The sequence below is a fragment of the Lepus europaeus genome, chromosome 8 (assembly GCF_033115175.1).
Source record: "Lepus europaeus isolate LE1 chromosome 8, mLepTim1.pri, whole genome shotgun sequence".
Lineage (NCBI taxonomy): Eukaryota > Metazoa > Chordata > Mammalia > Lagomorpha > Leporidae > Lepus > Lepus europaeus.
The window spans coordinates 59,142,857-59,168,246 of record NC_084834.1 but is presented as its reverse complement, the minus strand read 5'-3'; the positions used below and the strand labels follow the sequence as shown (position 1 = coordinate 59,168,246).

General features: G+C 40.7%; 1 protein-coding gene across 1 annotated transcript in view; it reads right to left on the bottom strand.

The window, feature by feature from the left end:
• The window catches only part of SEC24D (SEC24 homolog D, COPII coat complex component), a 145,442-nt gene that overhangs the window by 9,878 nt on the left and 110,174 nt on the right, over nt 1–25,390 (bottom strand). The window contains exons 14-22 of the mRNA XM_062199697.1: nt 25,190–25,306; nt 23,239–23,409; nt 20,444–20,540; nt 20,169–20,314; nt 19,216–19,354; nt 18,309–18,427; nt 7,938–8,117; nt 4,697–4,888; nt 3,732–3,821 (exon numbers count right to left, since the gene is read on the bottom strand). Of these exons, the coding sequence (XP_062055681.1) occupies nt 3,732–3,821; nt 4,697–4,888; nt 7,938–8,117; nt 18,309–18,427; nt 19,216–19,354; nt 20,169–20,314; nt 20,444–20,540; nt 23,239–23,409; nt 25,190–25,306 (1,251 nt within the window). The remainder of the gene's footprint in view (nt 1–3,731; nt 3,822–4,696; nt 4,889–7,937; nt 8,118–18,308; nt 18,428–19,215; nt 19,355–20,168; nt 20,315–20,443; nt 20,541–23,238; nt 23,410–25,189; nt 25,307–25,390) is intronic.

Genomic DNA, 25,390 nt, shown 5'->3' with positions numbered 1-25,390 from the left:
GGTGGGAATGCAAACTGGTTAAGCCACTATGGAAGTCAGTCTGGAGATTCCTCAGAAACCTGAACATAACCCTACCATACAACCCAGCCATCCCACTCATTGAAATTTACCCAAAGGAAATTAAATTGGCAAACAGAAAAGCTGTTTGCACCTTAATGTTTATTGCAGCTCAATTCACAATAGCTAAGACCTAGAATCAACCCAAATGCCCATTAACAGTAGACTGGATAAAAAAATTATGGGACATGTACTCAACAGCAGTAAAAAAAAAATGAAATCCAGTCATTTGCAACAAAATGGAGGAATCTGGAACACATCATGCTGAGTGAAATAAGCCAGTCCCAGAGGGAGAAATATCATATGTTCTCCCTGATAGGTGACAACTAACCGAGCACCAAAAAGGAAACCTGTTAAAGTGAAATGGACACTATGAGAAACAGTGACTTGATCAATCAGCCCTTGTCCTGACTGTTGATGTACAATTTAATACTTTATCCCTTTTAGTATTTTTTTTGTTCTACTTAATACTATTGGTTGAACTCTGTAATTAACACACAATTATTCTTAAGTGTTCAAATTTAACTGAAAAGCGATCTCTGTTAAATGTAAGAGTGGGAATAAGAGAGGGAGGAGATGTACAATTTGGGACATGCTCAAGCAGACTTGTCCCAGATGGTGGAGTCAGAAATGTACCAGGGGATTCCAATTCAATCCCATCAAGGTGGCATGTTCCAATGCCATCTCACTAGTCCAAATGATCAATTTCAGTTCACAATTGATCACACTGATAGGTCTAAAGTCAAAGAGAGTACATAAACAAGACCAGTTTCTGCTAATACCAATTGATAGAATTAAATAGGGAGAGAATGATCCAACATGGAAAGCAGAATACACAGAAGACTCATAGAATGGTAGACGTCCTAAACAGCACTCTGGCCTCAGAATCAGCCCTTAAGTTATTCTGATCTGGCTGAAGAGCCCATGAGAGTATTTTAGGCAGGAAAAGACAAGACACTCTGACAAAAAAAAAAAACTAAATGAAAGATCTCCACGAGTGAGATCCGAGTAGAAAGAACGGGCCATCAAAGAAGGAGGTACCTTTCAAAGAAAGGAGGCGAGAACTTCCACTTTGACTATGACCTTGTCTAAATAAGATCGAAGTCTGCGAACTCAAAAGGCTTCCATAGCCTTGGCAACTCATGACAAGAGCCTAGGGAGATTACTGACGCCATAAACAAGAGTGTAAATTTGTTAAGTCAACAACAGGAGTCACTGTGCACTCACTCCTCATGTAGGATCTCTGTCCTTAATGTGTTGTACAATGTGAATTAATGCTATAACTAGTACTCAAGCAGTATTTTACACTTTGTGGTTATGTGTGGGTGCAAACTGTTGAAATCTTTACTTAATGTATATTAAATTGATCTTCTGTATATAAAAATAATTCAAAATGAATCTTGATGTGAATGGAATGGGAGAGGGAGTGAGAGATGGGAGGATTGCGGGTGTGAGGGAAGTTATGGGGGAGAAAATCCATTGTAATCCATAAACTGTCCTTTGGAAATTTATATTTACTAAATAAAAGTTTTTAAAAAAAAAGAACTTAAAGAAAAAAAAGTAAGAAGTTAACAACTATTTCAAGAAGCCTGGTGGTAAAATGCTTGACAGGCCACAGTACTCAATAAATACATGTAGAATGAATGAAAGGAAAGGGGAGCTAAGTCTTGGAAAAGCTACAGCATCAGTGAAGGTAGATTTGAACAACTTGGAAACTATGGAAAAGAGCCAGTGTGGAGGGAGTGATCTAGATAATATTAAGGGATGGGAGATCAGGAAGAAAAAAAAAAACTTTGGAGTATGGAAAACAGTGAGTGAGCAGGGCAAGACTAGAATTCACCAGAACAGCATTTGATAGTTGTCATCTCGGAACACACTGCGGTAGAAATCTTTGCACATTCCCTGGCAAATGTAAGAATGGGTAGACAATGAGGTTTAAGAAGGTGATCCTCTGGAAAAGTTAGCATAACCAGAGGGAAAATTTCTAGAAGAGTTAGCATAACCTGGAAGGCAGCAGTGTCTTCCAGATTTTATTTGTTATTCTCCATCTTTCTATTTCAAACTTTATCTCCTATTCAGCATTGACTCTTTAAAAGTACAATTTCATTTTCTTTGTGTGGTTGATTTTCAAACATCAGAGAAGAAGATAAGACACTCAGTGCACAGCTGGTGTTGGCCCTCTGTCTGCAGTGACCCGGCTGTGAGACACTGACCACATCATGGGGCTCCTTTGAGTCTCACTTGCACACCTGTCGAATGTAGGTGGTAAGACTGAAAGTCTAGTGTTGGATCAGATGTCTCCTAGATTCCAGTTAGCACTGACATCTGTAGATTTTAGATATTTTAGATTCTTTTTTTTTTTATATTTCAGATTCTTTAAAGAAACAGAACCTTGGCTTACAAGTCAAAGAAATGTTATAAATAACATAAAATTTGCAGGTGGTAATCAGGAAATTTCATGTTAAATTATTTTATCACATAGCTGCTTAAATCTTATCAACATTCAAAGTTTATTCCCAAGCTTTTTTTTTTTTTAAGCAAAGGTGACAGGACCTTGATAAAGGAGTTGTTAGAGCATGTAGAGAAAGCAAAGGAGAGAAAAGTCATATTATTTCCTTGAAGGAAGAGCTACTAAACACATAGGTGTCCTCCACCATAGCCGCCATGCCTCTTCTATATATATGGGACCAGATGTAGGGCATTTGTGGAAGCTGGAATGAAGGTGATCACTAATTCTGCATATTTTAAGTACCAGAATCTTCTATTTGTGCTTCATGAGATCCTAAGATTTCATTATGTACCTTCAGGTTGTTCAGGGAGTGTTGTGGGAAGTATGTGCTTGGTTTCATCCTACTCTGCCATCTCTAAGTCCTGCCTAAGACCAAACCCAAATAGATGCTCTCTGTGAAAACAGTTCTGGAAATTTAGCATTTCCCCAGACTTCTGCTAGAAGCTATATAGTTGTTCACTGGTTCAGCTGATGGTTCAACTTGATATTTTTTTAATGAGTGATTTTCATGGTTAAGAATGTAGGTTTAGATTCACATCACTTTTATGTTTCAAGAGGAAACCAGTCTTATAACTCCCTCACCATCACAGGCCTGCCTCCAGGTTAGTGTTTCATGTCTCTGCCTTAAGTGATGTTAGCCAGAACATCATCATCTATATATTGCAATCCCAGGAGGCCCTGACATTGAACTTTGGAAAGAAGACAGGTAAGTAGCTGGCACTTCACAACAGAAAATTTTCTTGGGTTCCAGATGCTTTAAATTATTTTACATAAACTCATAAATAGCTAGCAGGGCTTGTAAGGACTAAAGTAATACACCTTACCATTTATCATTAAATCAAACATCATAAAAATCAAATTTCACAAATGTTGTCAATATATCCATAATTACTTTAGGCACTGAAGGAGAAGTCATTTCAAAGCCTTTTAATAATATTAATTGCTACTAAACTATCAATATCTTCATGATTACTAAATTACTTAGTAAGCTACCCCATGTTTTAACTCATGGTAATAACTATTTTTGTAGTTTTGTGACTGGTAAGTAAGAAGATATACCTAAGAGGTCAGTGTCAGTTTTCTATCAGAAAATATCATGAAAATATAGATCATGTATTTAAAAAGTCTACAAAGAAATAAAAAGCACTCAAATGAGATTTTTTACCTTCATTGAATATGGCTTCTTTTGTTGAATAATATTCATTATCATTTTGAGTTGTTGAGAATATGGGCTTCCCACTTCAGGCAGTAATGTCTAAATTTAATGAAGTTAAAATTTCAGTACAATTTAGATGAGATTAGAATGTTAAAAACACCCTTCTAAAACCATATCCTGGGGGCCAGTGTTGTGGCATAGCAGGTGAAGCCTCTGCCGTTGATGCTGGCATCCCATATGAGCACCGATTTGTGTCCCAGCTGCTCCTCTTCCCATCCAGTTCCCTGCTAATGGCATGGGAAAAGCAGTAGAAGATGGCCTAAGTGCTTGGACTCCTGCCACCCACATGAGAGACCTGGAAGAAGCTCCTGGCTCCTGGTTTCAGCCTGGCCCAGCCCTGGCTGTTGTGGCTACCTGGGAGTGACCCAGCAGATGGAAGATCTCTCTCTCTCTCTCTCACAAATAAATAAATTATACACACACACACACACAGAGTTGATTACTGCCTTAATTTATTTACCTGAGAACCAAAAACGTAGAAATAAGCACTAACAGTTACTCATTTTTATGGTGCACATTCCTATCAATGAAATAATTACCTCTAACTTTTGAAAATAAAAATCCTCCTCTAGGATCTGACACATGTGCATCACTAAAATGACACAACAGGTCTATCTTTCTGCACAGTATGTCTGTGGGCCAATCCCATGAAGATGTAATGGTATAAATGGTATAAAGCCTTTTGTGCACAATGATTGACATGCAGTAAATATATTTTAAAGTGATATATTTTGGTTGTTTGAGTAACACTATACAGATCCCTTTACACCAGTTAAATGCCATTCATCAAAACAAGAAATCCTCTCATTCTTATATAGAACTGTTGACTCTGCTGTTTTTCCTTTGTCAAATATGGTTACATATAAAGAGTATTTCAGAATTTATATTTGGCATATCACCACAAAAATACTTACCGTGTCTGTGTTGATGTGTGCAAAAGATGGCACATTAAATATTCCCTGGATCAGTTCTGGTGGGCTACTTACTCCCAGCCATAAGAACATGTTGAGACCATTAGCCAGGAGGAAGATTCCTTCTTCTGAAAGACGGGACTCAGAGCAACGAACAGCAGCAGGCAGCTCTGTGCTCTTCACATCTAATGTATGCTGTGCAGGCAAAGACAACAGGATTAGACACTACTTTCCTCCCCTTTCTTTCCACTCCCTCTATTCCCCCCTGAAGCACACCCCACAACACACCTCTCTCTGTCTTTTATGTTCCTTTCTCTTCCCTCATTCCCCCACCCCATTCATTCCAATGCATATTAATGAGTGTCTACAGTGTGTCAGACATTGTTCTAGTCAATAGACAATAATCTTTGCCTTGCAAAGCTAATGACTTTTGGAGAAGAGGAGACAATGTAAGTAACTAAAACGTATAGAATTGTAGATGGTATCAAGAGCTATGATTAGAAGCAGGAAAATGGAATAGAATGTATCAGGGTAGGGATGTGATATTTCAGTTCTAACTGTACCAGGAAGGTTTACTAGGTCACTTTGGAGTAAACTTGAGGTAAGGGAAGGAGCTCTCTGGGGAAGAGCATTCCATATGGAAGGAAAAGCTAAGGCAAAGGTCCTGAAGCAAAGGCCTATCTGAAACATCTCAGGACTGGTGACCAGTGTGGCTGGAGTAGAATGAGTAAGGGAGAGTAACAGAACATTAAGACAGAAGGGAGGCATAGGTAGAACCGACAACACTCGCAAGAGGAAGATGAGAGACATGAGCTGACAGTTACCTTCACAGCATCACCTTCACTTCTGTGCTGAAAACAGACAGAAGGAGATGTGGTGGTGGAAGCAGGGAGCCTAGTAGCCACAGTTCATAGGAGAAATGATCATGTTTGGAGCTGGGTGGGACAGATGAGGGCGTGAGAAGTTGTCAAACTCTGGAGAGCTGCGACATGCACTGACAGGTGAGCCGTGGGAGGTGAGAAAAGGAAAGCTGTCAGGGTGACTACAAGACTTTGAGCAATGGGAACAGGCAGGAGGGAGCAGTGATGAATGAAGATGGAGAAGACTTCGGGAGAAGTAGGCATCAGAGGGTGAACAAAGGGCTCAGTTTAAGATGCCTATGACACATCCTAGCAGAGGTGGTGCAGGCAATGGGGGCATCTGGAGTTCAGTGCTGAAGTGTGGCTAGAGACATGAATGTGGGAAGCAAAGTGCATAAATGGCATATCAGCATGAGAACAGATAAGACTTTCAAGTGATCAAGAATGGACAGAAAGGAGAAACCTCCCCATCACTCCAACAGGGAGAATGGGATGAATAAGTGAAGGAAGCAGCATGACGGGACACCAAGTAAAAGAATCAAAAAAAGACTTTCAAGGAGTTATCAACCCTGTCAGACACTCTGGGCAGGTGCTCATGGGATTTAGCAACAGGCTGGCCACTGGTGACCTTGGCTAAAGAATTTCAGCAAAGTAGTGAGATGCCCTTGCCTTTGTAGTTCTGGTTTCTTTGGTTTCGCTGGATGACTACTGATCATCCAATTTTATCTGAAAATAAATCATTAATAATAATTTGCAGCTAACCTTCTTACTGACTGAAGTAGTAACTTTTTTAAAGATTTATTTATTTATTTATTTATTTGAAAGTCAGAATTACACAGAGGGGAGAAACAGAGAGAGAGAGGTCTTCCATCCAATGGTTCACTCCCCAGTTGGCCGCAACGGCTGGAGCTGTGCCGATCTGAAGCCAGGAGCCAGGAGCTTCTTCTGGGTCTCCTACATGCGTGCAGGGGCCCAAGGACTTGGGCCATCTTCTACTGTTTTCCCAGGCCATAGCAGAGAGCTGGATCAGAAATGGAGCAGCCAGGTCTCGAATCGGCATCCATGTGGGATGCCGACGCTTCAGGCCAAGGCGTTAACCCACTGCACCACAGCGTTGGCCCCAATTAGTAACTTTTAATTCCCGACCCTACTGAGTGCTGATTACACTGTTACTAAGAGCCTGAGGGTGAGTATGAATTTGGGAATTAAAAATCAGCTATCAGCCTGCTCCTCTCCTCTCCCTCCACTAGAACCCGTTAAGTCTCAGCACAAAGGAGGCTAACTGCAGGATCAGGAGCTTTCAAGCCATTAAGGACAGACTTAAAAAAACAAAGAGGCCGGTGTTTTGGTGTAATTGGTAAAGCCATCGCCTGCAACACTAGCATTGTATATGGATGTTGGTTCAAGTCCTGGCTGGCTGCTTTACTTCCCATCCAGCTCCCTGCTAATGAGCCTGAGAAAGCGGTGGAGAATGGCCCAAGTCTTTGGGCCCCTGTACCTATGGTGGGAGCTCTGGAAGAGGCTCCTGGCTCCTGGCTTCAGCCTGACCCAGCCCTGGCCATTGAAGCCACTTGTGGAGTAAACGACCAAATGGAAGATACCCCTATCAGCTATTTATCTCTCTTTCTCTAACTTTGCCTTTCAAATACATAAATAAATGTTAAAAAAAAAAATAGCAGAACACTTTGTCATAGAAATTCTCTAAGGGCTAAAGCAGGGGAGTGTAGGGGTCTTCAAATATGTGCTCACTTGTAAACCCCCAACTGCATTTGGCAATGCTAATCACAGCCATTCTGATTACATACGATGAATACTAGCCATTTATATATATATATATATATATATATATATATATATATATATATACACAGACTTGTGGGGCTTGGGTTGTGTATTCTCTACTTCTCTGTCACTCTGTCATTCAAATAAATAAAATAAATAATATCTTTACCGAAACAATAGACTTATGTGCAATCAGATCTCATACACCCATTCATAAGTTGCCTTTATTCTGAGTACAAAGTAGATTTCTTTAACAACTAAAGCTTAGCTTGCCCCAACTGGCTGCCTGACTTCTCAGTAAACCTATTCAACTGAAGATTACCAATTTGGGAATGAGGAAAGCGAAGCAGTTACCAAACAATTCAGTGAAGCAGGAAGTCCTCAACCTCCTACCACCTCCAAACACACACCACCATGGCACCATGCTGAGCACACGCTGATGCACAAATAAAACTCTCTCAAAAGAACCTGTGTGCTAAATCCCATGCAACACATTTTGGAAACTTTTGTGACTTTGAGTTTCTTAAGAAACTCATATGTTAAAGTATACATTGCAATTCCCTCCAGGCTCCTGTAGAAGTGCACCCCCGCAGCAGGCTTACTATGGGCAGGAGTTGTGGGTAGAAGAAAAGCTGGGAGTCCGCCACGCCCATTGTCATGACCAGCTGTCTCTGGTATGCCCGCTCATCTGTGGAGATCTCTGGTCTGCTGAGCAGCACACAGTTTTTTAATAAACAGTTCATGTACACTGGGAATACTTTCATGGAATCTGGTAGAATAAGCTGAAAAAAGAAAGATTTGTTTCATATGCTTGACCTTTACTGAGAAAGAACTCCTGAGTTTATCTATAAAATAGAAACATATTTGTTCTTAAGGTTGTTGTAAGGATCACTGGTAGCCCATGCAAAGCACTATAGCACAGTAACTGGCACACAGTAGGTATTTGGAGAAAAACAGTTATCTTTTAAAAAAAAAAAAAAAAAAACTAGGGGTATAGCAGCCTGGCATGGTGGTTTTCAGCACAGTCTGCTAGATGTAATTCCAGCCATGCCTCTTACAAATTGCTGGGCAAATTGCTGACTCTCTCTTCCTTCGTTTTCTCATCTGAAAACAGAATAACTGTACATCCACTGCATGATGATTAGCTTATAAGGTTTAAATGATTAATGTATAAAGCAATTACAATAGTACCTGGCACCTAGTACTATATATGTTCATTAAATAAGTGACATCTTAATCTGCATTTCCAATGTTGACCTCCTGAGTTCAAGAACAGCATTCCCAATGCCCACAAGATATCTTTAACTCTTCATGGATTTAAAATTCACATGGTTGCTCATAAACTCATCAAACACACTGAATGCCACTGTGTCACAGGTTCCCTGCACAGCATCAGGATGTAAGGAGGAATATCCAACCATCTATATTATATAATGCTTGAAGTCCATTGGAGACAGCAGACATAAGTAGATCAAATATAAAAAGAGGACTGTAATACTAGAGACATGGACTGCAAAAAAGAAATGTTTCATACATTCAGATGGAGGTGTCATTTCTGAATGAAAACGTGTAAAATCAAACTCTTACAATTTCACAAACATGTTTTTCTCACGTATCCTATTCAGTGAAGAATTACTAGACAAATCCTATTTCAACCTTTACCTGCAATTACTGAATGAATCCTTGTACTTCTACCTTTATAATCCACCTGTATCCTCCTCACCAACTCTCACTTTGGCTCACATATCTGCATTCTACTGCCTCAAAGTACATATCACTATCAACTGTCAAGAGATAACACAATATGGCCAGCACCGCAGCTCACTAGGCTAATCCTCCACCTGCGGTGCCGGCACCCCGGGTTCTAGTCCCGGTTGGGGCACCGGATTCTGTCCCAGTTGCCCCTCTTCCAGTCCAGCTCTCTGCTCTGGCCCGGGAGTACAGTGGAGGATGGCCCAGGTCCTTGGCCCTGCACTCACATGGGAGACCAGGAGGAAGCACCTAGCTCCTGGCTTCGGATCAGCGCAGCGCGCTGGCCGCACACTGACGGTAGCGGCCACTCGGGGGGTGAACCAACAGAAAAAGGAAGACCTTTCTCTCTGTCTCTCTCTCTCTCTCACTAACTCTGCCTGTCAAAAAGAAAAAAGAGATAACACAATGCATGCAGCAAGTCTAGAAACATAAACTGAAGGTTTAAAAATTATTAACAATGGCCTATGTGGAGTAACCTTCTCCAAATTAATTTTATAAAAGGATAGCTAATAAGTCAGTTTGACTGACTTGACTGTCAGTTCCTTCCAAATATCCAAACGAAAAATTTATACATAGGAGATAATAATATGCACAGAGATATCTGAAGTATGTGCCCTATAAAGTCGCCATTTCTTTATGCTTTTCTATCTTAATGATGAAAAAGAATATCTACACTAAAAAAAAATTTCCCTTAGGGTTCATTGGGAAATTATTCCTCAACTTAAATCTCTTTATACCACAGATCTCTTCTCATGAAACATGTAAGAAACAGGTAAGAAACATGTAGGACACAACTTTCCTACTGTCTCAGGCAAACATTTTGCAGAAGGACTCTCCTTTGCAGTTTTGTTTCCCTTCTCAACTTCTAATCTCTTCTCAAAGAACCAAAGACAATTAAATGCATATTTGCTCCTAAGAGCAGAACATTCTCTGCTCCTTGTAATGCTTTCCCTTGCATAAAAATTTTCCTCTGGCAACACTTGGTACTACATTACTTTCCCAGTCAAGGAAAACTAACATCAAATGTGCAGTAACCAGGTTCATGATCAAATTCCAGAGCCATGGCACTCAATGCTATTTTTGGTTTAGCGACCAGTTAGGCATTTTATATGTTATTATAGATTAAAAATGACCTTGGATTCCCACTTAGAAGCATATATGTATTTTTACTATTATCTTGAAATTTCACTCGTTTCTAATTAATCTGGTCATATTAAGACACTTCAGGAATCTGTCATCCTAAATGCCACAAATAGGTAAGTTCACCAACAAAGACACCACAAGGACAAAAAGTTTGCTTAGATGAGACTGGACTATAGAGAGCAGAAGGAAGAAAACAGAACGCGTAAATTGATGATGATGAACAACAACAATGGAGTTAAAGAATGAAACAAAACAAGAGGATAGTCTTATTCAATGATTTTGGGGTGGGGAAGAAAACATGACAAGAAATTACCAATATAAAATCTTCCCCCTGCTTTCATAATCCCCTCTATAAGTAAGTATTTTTAAAACTGTATGTTTATTATTTGAAAATCAGAGAGACAGACAAGAAGAGGTGGAAAAATCTCCCATCCTTTGGTTCACTCCCAAAATGCCTAAGACAATCGGGGCTTAGCCAGGCTGAAGCCAGGAGCGAGGAACTCAGTCCAGATGTGGCATGGATAGCAGGAAAACAATTACTAGAGTCATGGGGCCAGCACTGTGGTGCTGCAGGTTAAAGCCCTGACCTGAAGTGCCAGCATCCCATATGGGTGCCAGTTCTAGTCCTAGTTGCTTCTCTTCTGATCCAGCTCTCTGCTACGGCCTGGGAAAGCAGTAGAAGATGGCCCAAGTGCTTGGGCCCCTGCACCCACGTGGGAAGTCAGGAAGAAGCTCCTGGCTCCTGGTTCCTGGCTTCGGATCAGCGCAGCTCCATCCGTTGTGGCTATCTGGGGAGTGAACCATCGGATGGAAGACCTCTCTCTCTGTCTCTACCTCATTCTGCAACTCTGCCTTTCAAATAAATAAAATAAATCTTAAAAGAAATTATTAGAGTCATCACCACTGCCTCTCAGGGAGAGCATCAGCAAGTAACTGGAGGTAGAAGTAGAGCCAGAGCTCAAATCCAGGCACTCTGATATGGGATGTGAGTATCCTAAGTGGTGGTCTTACTGCTTTCACCATATGCTGCTCCAAATAACTAATTATTCTTTGTGGGTGAAAGGTGCAAGTAATGAGGCTAGTTTTATTGGATTTGGACTTGGGTTTTGAAACAATAAAGTAATGAATAAAAAAAGAACCATCATTACTTTGCATTTAACGTCATCTGGTCAGCCTTTTGAGGACACTGTACTCCCACATGATGTAATATATTTGGGTTCAAATCAGTGAGCCACTAGATTTAATTAAAAAGTGATCCTGCTTACTACACCTGTATATTTGCTTTCATATTATTTCCAGTTATATGTCTTAATCCACGATCAGAGCAGGTACCTCCTTGAATTTTTTCCTGCTCTTGCCTCGGCCTTATCTTGGCCCTGGCAATTCAGTACAAACAGTTCTGCTGAGCTCAGCTTCATATCATCAAGTGTATGCTCCTTCATGTTCAGTTTGGTCACACCAGGAGAACCTGCACTCTATAGGAAATGGTGGAATTCCCTTAGGAATTTCTCCATAGTTACTGTTCTCACAAGGGACCTGTGGAAGGGCACCAAGTTTCCAGTTAATTATCTAAAGAGAACCTGAAGTTCAGCTAATCTACAACTAGGGGGCTTCAAAAAGTTTGCTGAAAATGTAATTCAAAGATAAGGTGAAATTTTCATGAACTTTTGAAGCCTCTTGTATATCCAGTTCATAGTATATATTAATATATTATTGTTACTAATAGTTTTATAGTCTCTACATTTTTTAAACTTCATGATAGATAATCACAAGACATCTAAGTTATATCATTTTTAAAACATATCATAATGAAGGCTACATTTGAAATGTACTAATGGAAAAAAGGAGTCTCACTGTAAGAATAAGAATAGTATCTATCAACTTATTCAGAGATAATCTGGCATCACAGTGTTTTTAAATCCATAAATAATTGTGTTACCAGATGATCTAATAGTACAGAAAATGCACTTAGCTATCAATGCAAAGGAAACTGACATTTTTTTCCCTTAAATAGGCAACAGAATCATTTCTAACTTAAAGCCTTTGAATTCAGTGGTTTTAACACCAGCAAATAAACTTCCAGAGAAGACACTAACTGTACTGTACCTGTTCTGCTTCAACTAACCATTCTGAAGTGTGAGACACTCCAGACAGAATCACGTTTCCAGAGCTCTAAGACAAACAGTACAACTGGGGTGGGAAATGCTCGTGACTGGACTGCAGCCAGGCTGGATTCCAGGTGCACCTGGTGGGCTCTGCCATTCCTTGAGCAAGCATGCTATGAAACTGTACTGATATTTGAGTTAGGTGGCAAGTTTTCTGTATAACAAAAGGGACTGAATACTCACATTGCTTGAAGAGTTGTTTATATGATCATTAGTACAAAAGCACACACACACACACACACACAAAGATGACTAATTTAATCACTTAGGATAACACACAAAGGAACTTTTCTAAACAGCCTAATAAATACATTTGTTTTGTTTTCCTTCTTTACCCATATTCTGAATTTGGACTCAAAATTTTAACTGCAGCGTCCTTTCTGCTGAGGGCTCACTTTTGGGAGTTGCAGAAGTTCTTTTAGTAGTCACTGTTGACATTTCCCTAACTGTTCCTCACTGTCTTCTTTTTTCATCAAAATTCTATACTAAGATATTCAATACAAGACGATGAAAAATACCATCTAAATTATGTTGGCATAGGGATAATGTGAATTGGAGAATAAATGCAAAAATAAATGTGCACTTGAGTTTTTACTTTTTGTATTATAGGAGGCTCTAAATGAAGTATATTTAAAGGATCTTCTAACTTTTGAAATGACTAGATAGCCAGAAACAATTCTTCTAAAATTCATAATATCTATTAATAACTTTTAAATACAAAACTCTAATGTTTATACTTGTAAATTATATTTGCACTTACAAAATATAATATTATTACTGCCATCAGCTCATGGGGGCTTTGCTAACATGTATTTAAGCATATATATTTCACAACAAAATATTCATCTCTATATAAAAAAAGGTAATTCTGTTGATACAATATTTTAAATTTTTTAAAAGATTTTATTTATTTATTTGAGAGGTAGAGTTACAGACAGTGAGAGGGAGAGACAAAGATCTTCCTTCTGTTGGTACACTCTCCAAATGGCTGCATCAGCCAGAACTGCGCCGATCCAAAGCCAGGAGCCAGGTGCTTCTTCCTGGTCTCCCTCGTGGGTGCAGGGGCCTAAAGACTTGGGCCATCTTCTACTGCTCTCCCAGGCCATAGCAGAGAGCTGGATTGGAAGTGGAGCAGCCAGGACTAGAACCGGCACCCATATGGGATGCCGGCACTGCAGGCGGAGGATTAACCTACTACGCCATGGCACCAGCAATATTTTAAATTTTTAAATATTTATTTAATTGCTTATTATTTGAAACATGAGGGAGAGACAGAGAGAGAATATGAGAACCAGAGAAGAGTGAAACAGACAGATCTCCCATTTGCTGGGTTATTATCCAAATGCCCACAACAGCTAGCATGGGGCAAGCTGAAAACAGGAGCCCGCTACTCAATCCAGATGGCAGGGACTCAAGTATTCAAATCATCATCTGTTGACTCTTGGGGTGCACAGGCTGGAATCAAGGAGCTCGACTAGAAGTGCAGAGCCAGGATTTCAACTAGGCAACCCAATATGAGATGCAGATATCACAAGCAGCATCTTTACTGCTTTGCCAAACATTTATCCCATGATACCTGTTACAGATAATATTATTTTGTTTATAAATAAATATCTACCAAATGTATACACACTTTTTTTTTTTTGTTGTTCAAAAACCTTATAGAGCCATGCTTTTTAGTGTTGGTTATAAAAAATAACACGGCCTCTCGGCTGGTGCCGCAGCTCAATAGGCTAATCCTCTGCCTTGCGGCGCCGGCACACCAGGTTCTAGTCCCAGTCGGGGCGCCGGATTCTGTCCCAGTTGCCCCTCTTCTCTGCTCTTCTCTGCTATTGCCCAGGAGTGCAGTGGAGGATGGCCCAAGTGCTTGGGCCCTGCACCTGCATGGGAGACCAGGAGGAAGCACCTGGCTCCTGCCTTTGGATCAGCGTGGTGCGCCGGCCGCAGCAGCCATTGGGAGGTGAACCAATGGCAAAGGAAGACCTTTCTCTCTCTCTCTCTCTCTCTCACTGTCCACTCTACCTGTCAAAACAAAAATAATAATAACACGGCCTCTCAAAACTGCATTCTCAATTTCTTGGCTGTATGGTTTACTATATATCATTTAAATGCCTGCAAAATCCTAAGTCTTAAGCAGTTATATGTTATAGGAATGAGTAGTTGTTTATTTTTTTTTTAATCTTTGTCCAAGCTTCATTTCTGAGAAATTTTTCTTCTTTTTACTTTTTTTTCAATTTAAGTTAAACAAATTTCATGTATTTCATATATACAGATTTAGGAACATACTGATACTTCCCTTCCTCCCACCCACAGTCCAACTCTCCTTCCTTCCCCTTCTCCCATTCCCATTCTTAATTTTTACAGAGATCTATTTTCAGTTTTAATGATCATAAGGTTAACCCTACACTAAGTAAAAGTTCAATAAATAGTATGAAGGAAAAGAAAAACTGTTCCTCAATAGAAGAGACAAGAACTGTAAACAATCATTGAATCTCAAAATGTCAATTTCATGCCAATTCATTATATTTTAGGCACTCTATTAATTATCCCTGGGTCAGGGAAAACATATATCTGTCTTTTCACGAATGAAATATTTCACTAAGTATAATGGTTTCCAGTTGCATCCATTTTGTTGCAAGCAATAGGATTTCATTTGTTTTTTACAGCTCAGTAGTACTCCAAAGTATTTATTATATATATATACATATATGTATACCATAATTTCTTTATCTAGTTTTCCTTTGATGGACATCTGGGTTGATTCATATCTTAGCTAATGTGAATTGAGTTGCAATGAACATGGGGGTATAGATAACCCTTTCATATGCTGACTTCCTTTGGTTTGGGTAAATTCCCAGGATTGGGATGGCTGGGTCATATGGTAGATGTATGTTCAGATTTCTGAGGTATTGCCATACTGTATTCCATAGTGGCTGTACCAGTTTACATTCCCACCAAGAGTGGATTAGAGTCCCTTTTTCCCTACATCCTCGCCAGCATTTGTTGTTTGTTGATTTCTGTATGTTAGCCACTCTAACTGGGTGAGGTAAAACCTCACTGTGGTTTTGATTTGCACTCCCTTGATGGCTAGTCATCCTGATCATTTTTTCAAATGACTATTGGCCATCTGAATTTCTTCTTGAAAAACTCCTGTTCAGGTCCTTTGCCCATTTCTCAACTGGATTGTTTGTTTTGTTGTTGTTAAATTTCTTGAGTTCTTTACAGAGTCCAGATATTAACCCTTTATCAGTTGCACAGTTTGCAAATATTTTTTCCCATTTTGTTGGTTGCCTATGCAATTTGCTAAGTGTCTCTTTTGCAGTGTAGAAGCTTCTTAGTTTGACATAATCCCGTTTGTCAGTTTTGGCTTTGATTGCCTGTGCTTCTGTCAAAAAGGAAGTCTTTGCCTATGCCAATGTCTTACACAGTTTCTCCAATGTTCTGTAGTAATTTGATGGTATCCGGTTGTAGAATTAGGTCTTTAACCCATTGTAAGTGGATTTTTGTGTAAGGTGTAAAATAGGGGTCTAGTTTCATACTTCTGCATGTGGAGCTCCAATTCTCCCAGCACCATTTATTGAAGAGACTGCCCTTGCTCCAGGGATTGATTTCAGCTGTGGGATCAGAAGTGGAGCAGCTGGGACTTGAACCGGCACCCATATGGGATGCTGGCCCTGCAGGACGAGGCTTTGCACACTAAGCTATAGCACTGGCCCCACACATAAACATTTATTATCAAAATATGCCCAGAACTTATGTTGGGTCATCTGAAAATATCCCATAAATTTCCATACTGTTTTTAATTTTTCTAATTTTTTTTTGGTCTGAAAAAATTTCAAAGATTTGTCTTCCAGCTCAGATGTTCTTTCTTCTGCCTCACCAAATCTGTTGTTAAGGCTCTAGATCACATTTTTCATTTGATCTATTGCATTCTTCACTTCTAATATTTCATTTTGATTTCTCTTTAAAAATCTCAATTTTATGGGAAAAATTTCCATTCAAGTCATGCATAGATTTCTTTATTTTGTAGCTTTGCTTCTGATTGCTTTAGAGTAATCCTATGATTAATCTTTTGAATTTTATTTCCAGCATTTCATCAATCTCTTCATCTTCACATTCTAATATTGAAATATTGTTGTGTTTCTTTGGGGGGGGTCATGATGTCTTTCTTATTCTTGTTTACAGAACTTCTGAGTTTACTTTTAGGCATTTGTGGAGATACTTGCTGGTTTTTTTTCCTCTGATAGCTTTTATCTTTGAACTATGCCTCTGTGGCTTAGTGGAACGTCTGCACTTTCAATGACTACCAAGAGGTGTGTGCTGGGTGTGGCCAGGGAGCTCTGGTCAGTGCTCCAGGGTGGCACAAGCATCCAGAGTAACATCCAAGTTGGACATGGGAAATGGTCAATCTGTTTGTGTGATCACAACCTCACCTCCTCTCCTCTAAGGTAATCTATGTTCAGGTTTTAGCCCCAAGAGGGTCCAACACTCATCCACACCGCTGTATGAACTGCACAATGATCTATGCAATCCTTACTCTAAGTATGAATCTGGATGCAATGACCCGCCCCAGGCAACCAGGAAGCTCTGAGCACGTAGAGCCAAAGTGATTGTCCAAAGACCCAGTTATACATTGCATCCTCTTGTGTAGCCACCAAGTTCCCATAGTCTCAGCACATTAGGCTCCCATAGTCACTGAGTACAGAGGTTCCACTCTGCCCACCAGCCTGTCCAGTCCACAGAGAGGCAGATGGTCCTTGAGCCAGCAGTCTGTAGGTGCTCTGCCTAGGCAGCTTGAACCCTGGAGCCTGTAGTATGTTGGGAGGCTAGGGGTGCCTCTCAGTCCTGTGTAGGTGCCCAGCCCTGTGTATCCTCCCAGCCAGGCTCAAAGTCATTGAGGACCATGGATTTTTTTTCCCCATTAGAATCTCTGGATCACATGTGTACAGAAGAAACACTGGACGAATGTTGCCCTCTCCCCTTAACTGCCACCAATACTGCCGAGAAGATGGCCTTCTATATCAGTCAGTTGTGCACATACACAAGGGCTTCTGCAGCTGCCATCACAACCCAAAATGGCATCCAACCTCTCAGCCAGGTGCCAGCAGTTATTGTGGGGAGGATGGGGTAAGAGCAATGTGCCCCTTTGACTTCCATTGGATCATGGGTACTCACTAGCCCCTAGGGCTCCAGGCCAGACTGATGCTAAACTCTCTCTCTGCCTATATCACCACGGGCTGCCACCATTTGGTCTCACCTCCATCTCCAAGCTGCTGCCTGCTCCAGATCTCAGCTGCTCAGTGTTTTGTGTTCGTGCTGTACATCCACACCTTGCATACAGGTCCACAGCACTGCTCTTCCTTTCATAGAATTTCCACTGTGGTTTCTCTCTAATTCTCCCTTCAGAGTACACTTCCTACACTATTTTTTTTAACTACTTATTCCTAGCCTATAGCATGGTATGTTGTGCCCTATGCTGCCATCTTGGAATCCTCTCTCAGTAGTTGTTTCTAATATTTTTTTTTTTACAGGCAGAGTGGACAGTGAGAGAGAGAGAGAGAGAGACAGAGAGAAAGATCTTCTTTTGCCGTTGGTTCACCCTCCAATGGCCGTCGTGGCCGGCGCGCTGCGGCCGGTGCACCACGGCCGGCGCACCACGCTGATCCAAAGGCAGAAGCCAGGTGCTTCTCCTGGTCTCCCATGGGGTGCAGGGCCCAAGCACTTGGGCCATCCTCCACTGCACTCCCAGGCCATAGCAGAGAGCTGGCCTGGAAGAGGGGCAACTGGGACAGAATCCGGCACCCCTACCTGGACTAGAACCCGGTGTGCCGGCGCTACTAGGCGGAGGATTAGCCTATTGAGCTGCAGCGCCAGCCCTAACACTTTAACATCTAACTACAATAGGTGTCTTACCTGGCTCGCCGCAGATGGACTTGCACAATTCTTTCGGTAACATGCCAACATGTGGGCAGTTTGATTTACTAGAATTTCCCGAATGACCTTCAAAGGCTGGTGCAGAACTGCTTTAAATGCTGCATGTACAAAATAATGAAAAAGACATCAAAGTCTTAGCTCAGAAACAGGTATTTTCAAATAATAATATGAAAAGGAAGGAAGGAAGGGAGGGAGGGAAGGAAGGAGGAAGACAAAAGAGCAAATTGCTACAGGCCACCAAGTAAGACTAACAGCATTTATAAATGTTCAACTTACTTGCTATTAGTTTCCTTTTGAGTAATTATAATAAAGAAGCCAATAAAGAACAGCCTACCTATAGCAAAAGGTTATGCTGGCCCAGATTTATATTCAAGATATTAGTAATTCTACACACAGAGAAGTTTGCTGTTTTCCAATTCCTTTGGATTGGATTGTTACTTCTTCCAAACATACTGTAGAATCTTAGGAGGAAAGCCAAAGAAAATTCCACCTTTGGGCTAATCCTGTTTCACAGCTATCATGGCATGGGTAAGTGAGTTCAGTTGAACAGTAGTGACAGTCTCATTTCATTATCTTCATGTGTTGGGGGCACGCTCACATATCATAATAAAAGTCTAAGCATCCCTTTTCTAAATTCCAACTCAGACTCTTTCCCAGAAGGGAAATGAAATCAATCTTTACAGCCTAGTTCTAAACTGAGCTATCTCATTTATTAGTCTAGAGTTGGAAATGCAGACCATTCTCCTTCACCCTTTGCTTTTACGAGTTCTGACTCTCTCCACCAAATAGCTGCACACTACTGTTCTTTTTAGCTACTGATTCCAATAATCCAAAAGTCCTGTCTCAATGTAAGGTTTACTGAACCTTGTAATTGGCAAAGTGTTACCTGACTTGGCAAAGAAGTTGATAAGGGCATCTGTCTCACAGCTCTTATAAAGATCAGCTAACTGCGAGCTGCAGTTTAAGCCAAGGTTGTGAATCCGAAGTCTCCTCTGACCACTGATGGTGGTATAAAGCACAGCACACTGCAAAAGCAACATTAAAGTCATGAGTTTGTCTGGCTCACATATCTTACTTGCATTTATAAAACTGTCCTCATATAAAATACCTCTAGATTTTCCCACAATGTTTTCTACTATTGAAGATTGGGTATCAGTAAGCAAGGGAGAATAATGACCAATTCATCCCCTGGGTTTTCTACTGTTGGGCTAATCACAAGTAAGTATCTGTTCACTTTTCCACAGCTAGTCTACATTTCACACATCTCAGACTGTATTACCAAGGATCTAGATCCAGAAACAATTTTCATGCTCACAGCACTAACCAACGCCCACATCCCTTGATAACATATGAATCAGTTTGACAATGTCTTTAGGTCTGATGCTGATGAGATACACATTTCAAGAATGCCCAGATGTGACCAGTTCCCCAAAATTATCTGGGATTAAAAAATAAACATCAGGGGTCAGCACGGTGGCACACTAGGTTAATCATCCGCCTGCGGCGCCCAAGCAAACAAGACATATACAATAGGAGTGAGTGGGTGCTGCAGCCAGAAAGCAATGAACATTGGTGGCAATCTGTGTTGATGCCCATGGTGCTCACCGAAAGTATGTAGGGCTTACATGTATGATACAGAGGTATGACTTCCTGTATGTGAATTGATGCATGGAGAATCTGTACAACTGAGTATTCTAATCTAATGACTTTTGCCTTTAGATAAACACAGTTGAATTTCTTTATGATAAGACTAATACATTTGATTGTATTTTAGTGTCTCCACTGATCATTGTCAGTAATGAACTAGAAAACAAAAGATGAGAAGTAACTTTAAATCACCTGGATTAAAGCGCCACTGTCCTCACCAAGTTTGTCATCGTGCTTGAACTCCACCGTCACTGCCTTGTCACAATCAATGGCTGCCATTTCTACATCAGTGGTGTTGTTCATAAAAATTCCACCAAAGAAATCAGTGGCTCTGAAACCTAAAGATAAGCAAAAAGAGAAATTTTGCTTCTCCTTAATTTTACTGTAATTCTTTGTTGGACTATTAATCTGAAGAAGAAACAACTATTTAAAAAAAGAGGACTGAAAATGGCATTAATGATAATTACCTGTGCTGGTACGAACCCTCATAATAGCATCAAAGCCTATTTTCTTTTCAATATCATTTCTGAGGTCATTCAAAAACTGTTGGCTATCCAAGTGCATCTAAAAAACAAAGTATGATTAATGCCCACCAGATGGCAGTAAAATACTTAACATCCTGACTTTAAATAATTGTTATTTTTTAATGGTTATTTAGCATATTTATGTACACATTATGTGTTTCTCTGGTTAGAAAATATATATAATACCTTTACACAGTGATTCTTAGCTTTTCAAATTAAACTCACATATGTTATTTTCTTTCTTTTTATTAACACTAGGACAGGGAAATCAGTTATTAATTTTAGGTTGCAGATGGGGAACTGAGAGTGTCTAATTGAGCCACTTGGGGTGTAGGGTTAAAGATAAGATCAAGATCCAACATAGAAGCATATAAGGAGGTTGGGGAAGACTCTCAATGGGAATTCTTTGATCTGACCATACTCAGAGCTTGGTGAAGCTGAGTGAGGTGACAGTTCATGCAGAATTAGAACCTTTTCTCTTAGCCTTGTTAACCCTCAATTGTCATTGTATTTCTGGAAGTTATTCACAATCCAAGGCTAAACAGCATTTGTACATCATGCACATGTGCACAATACCAGCCTGAGGGCTCACCTGAGACAGAGTAAACAAACTAGTGGAGCAGGAACTCCTACTAGTGATCAGAAGAAATTGTCATCACTACAGCTTGACAAGAGAGACACCCATTCCTCCAAACACAATGGGAATGAGGAAAGAAGGGAATCACAAACACAATTTTTAAAATAATCTCTGTAGTTGTGTGCATACATTGGATGCCTGCAAAGCTCCTGACCATCATTTTTATGATTTCTTCTATATAATATTGAATGGAAGCCACCATTAAAAATTTTTACTTGGGGGCTGGCGCTGTGGTGCAGCAGGTTAACGCCCTGGCCTGAAGCACCGGCATCCCATATGGGTGTGGGTCCTAGTCCCGGCTGCTCCTTTTCCAATCCAGCTCTCTGTTGTGGCCTGGGATAGCAGTAGAAGATGGCCCAAGTCCTTGGGCCCCTGCACCCACATGGAAGATCTGGAAGAAGCTCCTGGCTCCTGGCTTCGGATCGGAACAGCTCCAGTCATTGCAGCCAACTGGGGAGTGAACCATCAGATGGAAGACCTCTCTCTCTCTGCCTCTCCTCTCTCTGTGTGTAATTCTTGACTTTCAAATAAATAAACAAATAAATCTTTAAAAAATTTTTACTTGAAGATGATAAAGAAATGCTACAGCAGATTCTGTTTGTGCAATAATGTGACATAAACAAACAAACACTCTCAGACCATAAAATATTTTATCTCTGTTTACAGCTTATAGGGCTTTCTTCCACTGGATTATAAAAGACTGTCTTTTTCAGTAAGATGGAAGGTATCAGTAATAATTATTCACATATTGAGACAGATAAATATTATTATATAGGAAACCATACAAGTTAAGTACATAACCCAAAAAGTTACAGAACCCTTGCAGTCCCTTGCAGTGTGCCCACTGCTTATACATCACTTGGTAGTATGTTCCTTGAAGTTAAGTGAATATAAACAGTGGTTAAGAGCCCTACTGACTACCCTAATACTGTTCACATATGCCAGGGCCTCAAGACAAAGAAATGGAAGATGACAGAGTCCTTTCTGGGGAAGCAAAAAAAAAAAAAAATTCTTTTTCTGATAAATTTATCTCCCTACCAGTCCATGAGCATTGCTATGCCTCAATCTCCAGAATCTAAGCAGAATGAAGAACAGAAAGAATTCTACATGATTGTTTAGGATTTAATTTCTGGAGTGCCTAAAAAGACATATTTATCCAGAAGTTTTAGAAAGGGCTCTGGAAGCTTTTTTGATTTTATTTCATTTGCAATCTTTGGTCTAGTCATGTTCCTTAAGGAGAGTATAATATAAATATGAAGGCACTTGAAATAGTACACAGAAAATATGTATTATGAAAAAAACTATGTATGGATTTCAAAATCTCTTACATACAAAATGAACTTATTTTTAATTACATTTTCCACAAACTTATCGAAGAATAATTTCATTGATGATTAAAAAATAGGTGATGACTAACATTTGTCATTTATGTTGGGGGAAAATGCTTTCCACCTCTGTTTTCATGTGGAGGTGCATATTTTAGAGTCCTACCCCTGAGTCCTTCTCAGCTGAGGAAAGTAGCCCAGCAATACAGTAAGTTCCGGAAAAGGAATTGGATGGGTATAGGTCAGCCTTTTCTGGGTCCTGTTTCTGGGGAGTCACCCTACAATACAGCAGGTTTTCCAGGTATAGGTGTCCACAGGGCAAGGTTGTAACTGAGCCTACCTTGTGCCTGAGTGTACATTTATCAACTACAGGATGAAGCCTAGGCAGGCCCGCTTGCCACAGCTTTAGCTCTGCTGTTGCTGATAATTCTCACCACCTCCTGACACTCTGTCAATTTGGGCTTGGAAGAGAGGGGTGTCATGACATGACCCTCTAAATGCTAACCATGTAAAATATTTAGTCACTTTTTCAAACATTACCTTAAATACATTTGATTTAACATCTACTTTCCCCATTTTGGAAGCTTACACTGATATTTTAACTCTGAGGCTGAATGAGTTCAATCTGTTGCCAAACTCAGGGAGTGTGAAATATATGTTTCTATCTGCTCTTAATTTACATTTATCTGTGGCCACAAGGGGGAACAACTTTCTTAACCTGTGATGGAAGAATCAAAATTAGAAGGACAGGAGAGATCTGAGATGATGACACTTACCTGGAAATTGTTGTATTTGTAAAGGGTTCCCCCAGTGAGCTGAGGAACAAGACCCAAAGAGGCCACATCCACATACTGACTGGGAAAGAGGAAGAGCGTCACAGAGCAGCCGTGGGCCACGCAGTCCTTGGCCAGCGAGTCATAGACACTTGTTTGGGGCTGGAAAAGTATCTGAAGAAAAAGATGCAAGAAAGAAAAATATCACAAAATGTTTTTGTATTAAAATTTAAATTTTCACTGAATCCTTCTTTTAAAAAAGATTTATTTATTTATTTTTTTTTTATTTGAAAGTCAGAGATACAGAGACACAGGGAGGGACAGAGAGACTCTTCCATCCACTGGCTCAGTTCCCAGATGGCCATAACAGCCAGGGCTGAGCCAGGCCTACGCTAGGAGCTTCATTCGGGACTCCAGGAAGGATGACAGGTGCCCAAGCACTTGAGCCATCATTTGCTACTTTTCCCAAGCCATTAGCAGGGAGATGGATAGGAAGTGGAGCAGCCAAGACACAAACTCGCACCCAAATGGGATGTCAGTGTCGCAGGCAGCAGTTTTACCTGCTACACCACAAAACCGGCCCCTCCACTGAATTCTTAATAAATTTTTAAGTGAAAAAAAAATTAATTTTCCAGTTAAGTGAACTGCACTGAAGAAATTCATCATAATCATTAGTGCTGTAGCCATTTATTGAGCACCCAGTCTATGCTAGGCTTGCGCCTGTGAAACGTTTCTATGTGTGCGATTTTATTTGATCCTCCGCCACTAGGCCTAATGAAACTAACTTTGCTATTTTTGCTTTACAGACCTAGATGAAGCACCATGGTGTCATGTGGCCAGTGAATGAATGATTACAGCTATGGTCTTACCCTTCCCCCTGACTGCTATGCTCCCAGAGTTTTGAGCAAAGATATATTTTGCGTATCAGGCTCCTCTACTTTCTGCCTCTAAAGAGTGCTGTTACATGGTACAACCTACCTAGTTCTCTACCCTTTTAGCTTTTGGCATTTCTCCTACTTCCTTCATTCTACAACAATCCTATTACTCAGTCTCTCTTATACAGAGTATACATGAGACATGTGTGGGCCCTTATTTTAATTGACATTTCAGACTTCAATTTTTCTAGAAGTGTGCAATTTCTGAAGGTATTTGCAATTTGCAGTATTCCTATGCTAAATGATGGCCTGCTGGGGCCAGCACCATGGCTCACTTGGTTAATCCTCCGCCTGCAGTGCCAGCAACCCATATGAGCACCGGGTTCTAGTCCTGGCTGCTCCTCTTCCAGTCCAGCTCTCTGCTGTGGCCCGGGAGGGCAGTGGAAGATGGCCCAAGTGCTTGGGCCCCTGCACCCACATGGGAGACCAGGAAGAACCACCTGGCTCCTAGCTTTAGATTGGCACAGTGCCGGCCGTAGTGGCCATTTGGGGAGTGACCCAACGGAAGGAAGACTTCTGTGTCTCTCTCTCTCTGTCTATAACTCTACCTGTCAAAAAAAAAAAAAAAAAAAAATCCTAGCCTGTGATCCACACATGAGATTTAGTTTCTCCCTTTTCTTACACAAAGGACACACGGCTTCTTCCTTTCTCCATCTTTTTTTTTTTTTTAACAGGCAGAGTGGATAGTGAGAAAGGTCTTCCTTTCACCCCCCAACGGCTGCTTTGGCTGGCGCATCGCGCTGATCTGAAGCCAGGAGCCAGGTGCTTCTCCTGGTCTCCCATGCGGGTGCAGGGCCCAAGGACTTGGGCCATCCTCCACTGCACTCCCAGGCCATAGCAGAGAGCTGGGCTGAAAGGGGAGCAACCTGGACAGAATCCAGCGCCCCAACCGGGACTAGAACCCGTGTGCCGGCGCCGCAGGCGGAGGATTAGCCTATTGAGCTACAGTGGCGTCGGCCCTTTCCCCATCTTGATAATTGACAGATGGAAACTTTCAAGTGTAATTGTTTACAACACACCTTCTCCTTGTCTGTATTAACCAGTTTTTTGTCATCTCTGTTTTTCAGCTTCCCTGGTGCTTCAGCAGTTGGCAAGGAGGAATGGAAAATGAATAGCTTCCCTGGACAATCAGCTGCCTAAAAAAGAAAAAGGGGAAAAAAGTCACACAAAAATGCCTGGGAAGGCTTCATTTTAAGAGAATCAAAAATAAATTAAAATAT